The sequence below is a fragment of the Bison bison genome, unplaced genomic scaffold (genome assembly GCF_000754665.1).
Source record: "Bison bison bison isolate TAMUID 2011002044 unplaced genomic scaffold, Bison_UMD1.0 scf7180017861046, whole genome shotgun sequence".
Taxonomy (NCBI): domain Eukaryota; kingdom Metazoa; phylum Chordata; class Mammalia; order Artiodactyla; family Bovidae; genus Bison; species Bison bison.
In genome coordinates, this window is record NW_011491618.1 from 1462679 (window position 1) to 1471742 (window position 9064).

The 9064-nt window shown below is 59.8% G+C and overlaps 1 protein-coding gene across 1 annotated transcript in view; it reads right to left on the reverse strand.

Annotated features, from left to right (window-relative positions):
- The window catches only part of FMNL1 (formin-like 1), a 26511-nt gene extending 18149 nt beyond the window's left edge, over window positions 1-8362 (reverse strand). The window contains exon 1 of the mRNA XM_010832509.1: window positions 7889-8362. Within this exon, the coding sequence (XP_010830811.1) occupies window positions 7889-8017 (129 nt within the window). The 5' untranslated portion in view covers window positions 8018-8362. The remainder of the gene's footprint in view (window positions 1-7888) is intronic.
- Window positions 8363-9064: the final 702 nt, after the last annotated feature.

Here is a 9064-nt window from a genome sequence, read left to right on the forward strand (position 1 = left end):
ACGCTGATGGCTCAGACTACACATCCTCGGTCACGTGGCCCTGAGCGGAGGCCACAGCTGGAGCAGAGACGGGGCCACACCCACACCCGAGGCTTCTCAGCCAGCTTCCTCTCTGGGGTTCTGCGTCTAATTCTGGGGCTCTGGCCAGATCTCACCCCCAAAATCACAGCTTTCGGTCAGCCCCAGACAACAGGAAACTGGGTGCCCTCGGCCCCTGGTTGCCCAAGTTTTCCGGCTAGGGCCCTACTTGAGAGGTGAAACAGCATGTCCACCAGGCCCCCTCCCCGAGCGGGAGTCTGGGGATGGGACTACGTCATCCCTCTCCCCCGTTGCGAAAGTGAGCCTGGATTGAGGAAACTGCCTCCGTCTCATCTATCACCCTCCCCCAACCTGGCACCAGGGGCCTGGACCGCTCCTGCCCTCTGGAAGGGACAGCCCATGAAGGGGCCCTGGAGCCCAGAGCAGGGTCCTATTGGCTGCAAGTCCTCCCTGGGGCCATCCTCTGTCTCTGTCCCTGTCTCTTTCTCCCTGGGCTCTCCTGATCCATCCTTCCACCCTACAGAGACCCAGGGTGGGGCAGGGCTGAGGTGGAGGGGGTGGGGGAGCCAAGACTGGGCAGGAGGAGGAAGCAGAGAGAAGAAGGCAGGCAACATCAGGGAACCTGGACTGGTGGGCAGCACAGAGGAAGGAGTTGGAGGGGGAAGGGGAAGGGCGCAGAGGAGTGGGGGAGGGCTCAGCAGCTTAGCCTTAGAGGGGATCGCTGCTTCCTAATAGGGGTCTTTGGGGCCCTCTCCCACCCGGGGACTTATTGGCTCCTAGAGTGGCCCCAGCCGCACTTCTAGAGGCAGCAACTAATCCTCATAATGACTCCAACAATTGTGATGCCAGCTTTGCCTGAGGGCTGACCAGCCCTGCTCACAGAGGGCCACCTCCCCCCATCCCCAGCATTACTGGCCTCACCGTCACCCATACACTACAGGTTCAAGCACAGGTTGATGACCTCCCCAAGGTTAGGAAGCCAGGACGAAGGGAGCCAGGCTGGCTTTGAGCCCCAGCTGACTGGGAACCAGCGCCCAGGTCCACCCCCCCACTTCCACCCCATGGCTATTACTGGGGAGGGGGAGGCCCCTGCTGGCCAGCACGCCTGTCCAGTGGTGGTGGAGGGGAGGGCACCCCTTTGCCCCTTCCCCACCTGGGCCTCCTCAGGCCCCCGGGCCTGCATTCCAGCCTGCCAGACAGGCTAAATTTAGGCTCGGAAATCAGAAATAGCTCTGACAGTGCTGAGCGCTAATTAGCAGCTGTTCCTTGGAGGTGCCCACCAAAAGAGACAGGTCCCCTGGGGAGCAGGAGAGGGACAGGTGATGCCACTCGCTCTGAGTGGGGTGAGGCCACCCTGGAAACATCCACAGACCACCAGACTTGGGGCCCTTAGTGAGGAGGCAGCACCCAGGGGCTGGGGGCCGAGAGACAAGCAGGAGTTGGCTGACGGTGCTCAAATGAGATAGGAGAGGATCGTGAAGTCCAGATGTCTGTGTGTCAGGGGAGACACCCACCTCCTGCAAGGGGAGGAGGGGGAGGCGGCTGTGACGTGGAGGACCTGAGCTGGATTCAGGGGACCCACCTAGCCTAACTACTTCTCTGCCTCCTTCAGCCTCACTTTCCTCTTCCATAAAATGGGCACATTTCCCTTCTGCCTCAGACTCAGGGCTCCCAGGACCACCCAGTGAAGTGCCGTGCTTTGATGTAACAATACTCTTCAGGGGCAAACCATAATGAAGAGACATGTCACAGGTTGGGGGAGTCCACTGAAGCCCCCAAGGCGAGGGATGTGTGGCGGACAGAAGTTTGTGAAAAGAGCCTGGTAAAGCAGACCTGTCTCCAAAGCTCGGCCAAAAAAAATGAACTGAGCCTTCACCCCCTCCCCCGCTGCCCTTCATGCTGTGAGGGCGACTCATCTCTCAGGGCGTGACTGTGACCCTGATTGAGAGAAGAAGCTTCCATTAGAATGTATGGGGGATCACTCTGCCTCCTCCCTGCTCCCCTCTATGGGTGTCAGAGGGGCCTCCAGCCCTGCACACTCAAGACTAGCCCCTTGCAAGCCGTCCCCCCCTCCACCTCCCTGACATCTTGGCAGGTGTCCCTGGAAACTGAAGGGGCTCCAGCTACATCTGGACACAGCCACACCCTCCGGTTTCACTTTCAGTTTGAGCTGAGACTCTGTCCCAACACACCTGCCCACCCTTTCCCTAGGACGTCTAGCCCTTCAAGCCCCAGGATGCCCTTGAACTTGGGCACCAGCCCAAATTCTCAGACCAGCCCTACAGGGATTCCACAGCCTGATGGGATCCAGAAGCAAGTCCCCACTTCCCTATCCATCTCCCAAGCCCCACTCTATGTAGCCTCAACCTTGGTCTTAGAGCTCTCAGTGCAGCTCCAGAAACAATCGATTTTATCCACTTTTCAAAATTCTGGTACATAGATTTTCTAAGGCTCTTATAAGCAATCCAAGATGTAGAGGAGGATGTGGGGTGACCTGGCCTTAGAATCAGGTGCTGAGAACCCCACAAAGCTAACAGCTTCTTCCATCGGGGTTGAAGGGTCCCCATGGCAGGACCAAGGGCAAGCAGGGTAGAAGCCAGGGCAGCAGGCACCGCCCTTATCATCCAAGCTGGTAGGAGACTAACAACGGTGATGACAACAATAATTAATATGGCAACCCACTCCAGCGTTCTTGCCTGGAGAATCCCAGGGACGGGGGAGCCTGGTGGGCTGCCGTCTATGGGGTCGCACAGAGTCGGACACGACTGAAGCGACTTAGCATAGCATCGCAAAGCACTCATACTCCGATTAAAAAAATGATAATAATGAATATTCCTTCCCAACATTCACCCTATGCCATGTGACTTATATCTCAACAACAAGCCTACAAAGAATCAGGTTGGACAAAAAGTTCATCCAGGTTTTCCATAGCAACTTACAGGAAAGCTCGAACAAACTTTTTGGCCAACCACAATAGATACTAGCCTAATCCCCATTTCACAAATGGGAAACTGAGGCCTGGAGCCATCAGGCCGCTTGCCCAAGGTGACCTCGAAGCCAACTGGTTAAGAAGCCTCAGTTTCCTCGAAGAAGGAGCGCTCAGAGCAACGAGAAACGTGGGTCCCGGGCCCCCAAGGGTCTTCCTCAGACAGCCTGGCCCCAGGGGCCTGTCTGAGGAACCAGGAACAGCCAGCCCCGTTTCCTGCCACCCAGCACCCTGCGTTTCCTGTTGTTGCCCACACCGAGCTCTTACTCACTGGGGAACCCCCCCCCAGCACACCCTCTCTCAGAGGGAAGTGGAGGCCTCCCACCCCCTCTCTGCGCACACAGCTACCGTTAGCACCACGCTGCCCCACCCTCCAGGAGGGCTGGGCCCGCCTCTCCGTGGTTTCCGGCCACCAGTAGCTTTCGCCAAGGCCCCACTGTGCCTGACCTGTGCAATGGCAGGGAGGACAGCCTGGCCTGTGACAGTCAAAGACTAAAGTTGGCACCTGTGGTTGGTCTTGAAGCTGGAGGTGGGGGAGGGAGGAGGCAGGGTCTGGGCTCCTTCCTCCTCGAAGGGCCCCCAGATGAAGAGGAGCAAATGGGTTCCAACATCCTCCTGTCCTCAAGGCGGACAGAGCACTTGCTCTGTGTCAGGCATCGTGCTAAGCACTCTTTAATCCCCTCGATTCTATCTAATCCCTTCAACAATCCTAGCAGGCACACGTAGGCTTTTGATTTTTTGGTCGCACCGCATGGAGTGCGGGATCTTAGTTCTCCAACCAGGGATAGACCCCGCGCCCACTGCAGTGGAAACGCAGAGTCTTAACCACCAGGGAAGTCCTTGACATATAACCATTTTTCTTATCTTTTTTACACATGAGGAAAACTGAAACTCAGAGCATGTGGGTAACTTGCTCAAGGTCACAGAGGTAGTAAGTGGCCAGGACAAAGCTCAAATCCTCAACTTCATGACCCCAAAGCCCAAGGAAGCTCCTCCGCCTTTCCTATGAGTAACCCCTGCCCTTCTTAGAGGCTGGGAAGCCTAAGCCACCTCCCAGGGCCCCGTGTTCCCAGGAAAAATGCAGAGGTGGCCCGAGAGCAGCCCCACCTGTTCCTGCCCTTCTCCCCCTTCCAGCTCTTTGCCAACTGGTCCCAGATGTCACTGTGAATCACGCCGACCACATCCCCGGATCTCCAGGGGCAGCATGTGCCAGGCCTGCTTGTTGGGAATGGCATCCCATGGCCTCTGCCCAGCCCAGCCCAGCCTCTGACCACAGGGCCACAGCCCCACTGAGACCCTCCACGTGAGACCCCAGAGACAGGAGACACAGGGTCAGAATGACCGCACAGCTCCATGCGCCAAACTTCGTCTGGCCCACCCCAGAGGAGGGACCAGTAGAGAAGGCAGAGACCTGGTTGCAGTCAACAGAATGAGACACCCACGCTTGCTCTTCACCTCCAGTCCCAATCCCCATGGGGAAGGGGTCCAGCTAAAAGCAGGACTCCCAGCAGCCACACCCTGCTTGGGACCGTCCTGACCTTCCCATACAGCCTGGCCAGGTGCATACCACCTTGGGCACATGCTAAGGGCACCCTGGGTGCCAGGCCCATCCGGTGAATTCCTCCCTTCTCAGACGCCAGCATCACTTGGCCTCCAGCACATCACAGAGCCTTCCCTTGATCCCTTTGCCCCAAGGCTATAGGCTCCTCCCCACCCAGACAGATTCAGGGGTATCCTAGGCCAGACCGTAAGCCTGGCACTTCCGGCAGGCCTTAGAAAGAGTGCCCTACCATCCCAAACCCTGACCCCTGCAGGGGAAGGCCTGAAGGGGCTGGAAGACACCCAGCGTTCAGCAGGGCGTAGGAGAGGCGAGAGCACAGAGCTTGGCGGGCTGGTTTCCCACTATCGCAGCAGGCCCGTGTCTCTGGGCAGCCATCGCTCCTCTGCTGTTGCTAAGGCAGCAGGCGGAAACCCTGGCGCAACCTGCTCTTTCTCCCCACCCCCATTTTAAGCCGGGGCACCCCTCTCTCTCACAGCCTCCTCGGAAAAAGTGCCCCCACCACCCATTCTTGCCTGGGAAAAAGGCTGCCCCCAGGGAAAGGGAAAACAAGCACCCTCACCTCCTGTCTAGCAGTGGGTCTGGTCGGGGCACCCTGACCCACAAGAGGGGTCCCACTGCCAGAAGCCAAGCAGTGGTTTTGTATGGGATCCTACTCCCCACCGGGAGGAAAGGGCTGAGCTTCAGTGAAAGAGAGGTTCCCTGGGGACATGTGACTAAATCCCAAGGGGAGGGCTACTGTGCTTCCCCCATCCAGACTGGAGGATCCCTGGATGTGTGAGGCCCACCCCCTCAGCAGTCTGAGGTTCTCCTCTTAGATATTCACTGAGGACAGGACTCAGCTCTGGCCAAGGAGGCAGCATTCAGATGGAGGGTGTGCAGTGCTCAGTCGCTCAGTCGTGTCTGACTCTTTGTGACCCCATGGACTGTAGCCCACCAGGCAAATTGTTCCATAGAATCTTCCAGGCAAGAATACTGGACTGGGTTGCCATTTCCTACTCCAGTGGACATCTATCCGACCAAGGGGTCGAAGCCACGTCTCCTGCATTGGCAGGTGGATTTTTTACTACTGCACCATGGAGGCACCTCCTGTAATCCTGTTACTGACCCTATGTGTGTGTAATCCTGTTACTGACCCTACGTAAGCGACGTGAGGTCGCTCAGTCATATCTGACTCTTTACGACCCCATGGACTGTAGCCCGCCAGGCTCCTCTGTCCATGGAATTCTCCAGGCAAGAATACTGGAGTGGGTAGCCATTCCCTTCTCCAGGGCATCTTCCCAACACAGGGATCAAACCTGGGTTTCCCCCATTGCAGGCAGATTCTTTACCCTCTGGGCCACACTAGGTTTAGCCAAATCCACAGCCCCAGCCAGCCTCAGGCAGGAGCCAAGGGTGTCACCCCAGGACACGGTGAGGAGTTAGAGAAACCAGGTTCTTAGCCAAGAGACCTTGGGTTGGGTGTGTTCTGTTCATGCAAGACATGGGACAGGCTGATCCCTCCCAGGAAGAAGGGGGAAGTGTAAACACACTAGGGTTCCTGGGGGTTGGGAGGGGTGAGACCCAGTGGGTGCCGCTGCCCTAGATTTCCACCCAGCCACTACCGCTATCTCCACCAAGACACCCTCAGACCCCTCTCTGGGCCTCCACCCTCCACGCCCCGGTTCTCAGGCACCCCTAGTGGCATTCAGTGTCAGACTCGGCCAATCGGAGCAAAGGCCAAAAAAAAAAAAACGCAAGCAGGGCAATCAAGTCCTACACAGGCATTACCCTTGACTTTTGGATTTTCCAGGGGTCTGAATTATTCACACAGCTCCTCCCCGTTTCTTCCTAACAGAGAACGTGGACTGGGGCCTGGGCCTCACCCCAAAAGCCCAACCCCCCATCCATAGACACTTAAGGGGAAAGACAGAATGGTGTCCCCCCATTCAGGCTGGCTGGGGTCCAGGGATCCACCACTAACTCAGGCTCCCCCGATGGCCCCTTCTCCCCCTTCCAATTCTGTTCCACCCTGTTCACTTTGTGCAGCCATGGGTTTGGGGAAAGGGAAGCAGGTGGAGAGGTAGGGTACTAGGGGCCTAGCCTGTGTGAGGTATCCTCCCCCTCCCCGCCTCCCTTTCCCAGAATCAAGCAAGGTGGATAGATCAGAGCCCACCCCCACCCCACAGCTCCTCCAATCCCTCCTAGGCTTTCTCCTGGGAGGGGGCAGCAGCCAAGATTTCCAGGAACTGTTAGGAGGGGCCATGCAGAGGATCTGGCAAGTAGGGCCTCACAGCAGGCCAGGGGAGGGGAAGTGATGTCAAGGAGGTGGAGGGGACGGCCACCGGCCTACATGGCTCTGCTGCCTGTAGCACCCTCGGGCCCCCACCCTCAGACCTGCAGTGCCAGCCTGCTCAGACTTGGAAGTGCCTCTGGGGAAAAGCTCGGCCTCATTTGCCTGTCACCCAGGGTCTGGAGAGGGAGCTGACAGCAGACAGGCCACCAGGCAATCAGTTAGAGAAGGGAGCCTGGGACAGGCTGAGATAGGGAGAGGGAAGTGAGAATGAGGGGCCTTTGGCCCTCCCTTCTTCCACCAAGTCTTAGGGTACCCTGACTTAGCTCTGGATCCCCCACCCACCAACTGCCTCCAGGTTCAGTCTGAGCTGGTAGTTTCCTCTCCGGTTGCCTAGTCCCCAAGGCCCCCCAATTCCCTGGAGCAGGTGACAGTGCGGATGGGGGGCTTTCAGACTTTTGCTCCACCCCAAGCCAGAGCGACCAACCCATCCTGACCCCGCCCTTCCTAACCTGAATCCCTCCAGTGGGTGTGAGGGGAGGCCCAAGATCAGGACCCACAGACAAGCACTCCCTGACACAGAAGGAGGGAGAAACACAGCCAGCCCCTCTGCATGACCTGACAACCCAGGTCCCAGCAGCTCAGACACCAGCAGATCAGGACCCCAAACACAAGCAGATGCTCCATACTTGCACCCGGCAGCTGGGCCTGCGTGCAGAGGGAGAGGAGGTGCCCCCGGGACCCACAGCACCGTCGCGCTCCCAACTTCCTCACAGGACATTTTTCTTTGGACCTTTAGACCCATAAGCTCTGGGGGAGGGGGTGTTTGGGGAGGGAGTCTGGGCGATCGCAGAAGAAAGTTTTGGGGGGAGAGTGCTAAGTCACTCTGAAAGAAACCACTGTCACTCCCACCCCCCGCCCTGGAGGGGCCGCCGGGGATCTCCAAGCGGTACCTGAGCCCCCGGGGGCGGGGACGCCTGATGAGCCCCTGTTACCCCACGCCCGAGCCGCGCGCACCGCGGGTCATACTCACCAGGACCCGGTTAAACCTCTCCTCCAGCTCTCCGGCCGCGGGCATGGGCTGCTTGGGCGCCGCGGGCTGCTTGGGGGCCAACGCGGCGGGGCTCGCGGGCTGCTCCGCGCTGCCGGCCGCGTTCCCCATGGTGGTCCCCACCCAGTCGGCCAGGCGCCTCCAGCCTCGGAAATCCAGCTTTCCCGGGGAGGGCGGTCAAGGCTCCTGGCCTGGGGGGGCAAAATGGGCAGCGGCTCTCGGCGGCGGCGGGGGCTCGGCGACGCGGGCGCTCGGATCAGCGGCGCGCAGGGACCGGGGCGCGGCGTCCCATCGGGGCGGCCCCGTCCGAGGAGCCAGGCAGCGAGCTGCGGGGTTGGGGGAGGAAGTCAGGCTGCAGGCCGCCGGGGCCAGAGGGCTGGGCCGGGGGCAGGAAGCTGCGGCGCGGGCTCCCCCCTCGGCGATCTTCTAACTTCTGCTGTCTCTCCCGGTGCGCGCAAACCGCATTTCGGCGCCGCCGCTACGCACCCAGCCCCAGGGGGGCGGGCTGGAGGGAGGGGGCGGGCGCCGGGCGCCTGCCGGGGGTCCGCCGCAGCCATCGCGCTGCAGAGAGGGGGCTACCGACCCGCTTCACCTGCCGCAGAGGGGGCGGCGGGCGCCTCTTCACCTGCCGGAGCTGGAGCGACAGAAGCGAGGCAGAGGCGGCGGCGCGCTCGGCGGCGCCTCCGGGTCCTAGAACCGCAGGCTCCTGCTAGCTCGGAACCGGGGGTACCTGCGGGGTCTGGGTGAAGGGGATCACAGCACGGGGGACGAAGGGGGCAATCCTCAGAGTTGAGGACCGCCAGCACCTACGTGGGCGGCTTGGAAACCCATGACGCGGCGGCGCTGGGGCGCAAGGGCTGCGTCCTTCTCTCTGATTCCCGCCGAGGAAGGTGGGAACCCCCTTCCAGGCCCCCCACCCCTTGTTTCTCTCCTTCTCTGTTTAGCCCAGGACCGAGCTGAAGACCAGAGGGAACCATCTGCAAATAAGAACCCCAAAGCAGAGGTAGGGGGCGCAGATCCAGGCCAGTGGAGACCCCCGCGACCTGTTCCACTCTGGACCGACTCTGCGCCCGTGCCAGCATCCTCAGGGCTTTTAGAATGGAGGTGCCCATGGAAAAAGGCAGGCAGGCAGAGTCTGGAGACCATCAAGGCGGTCTC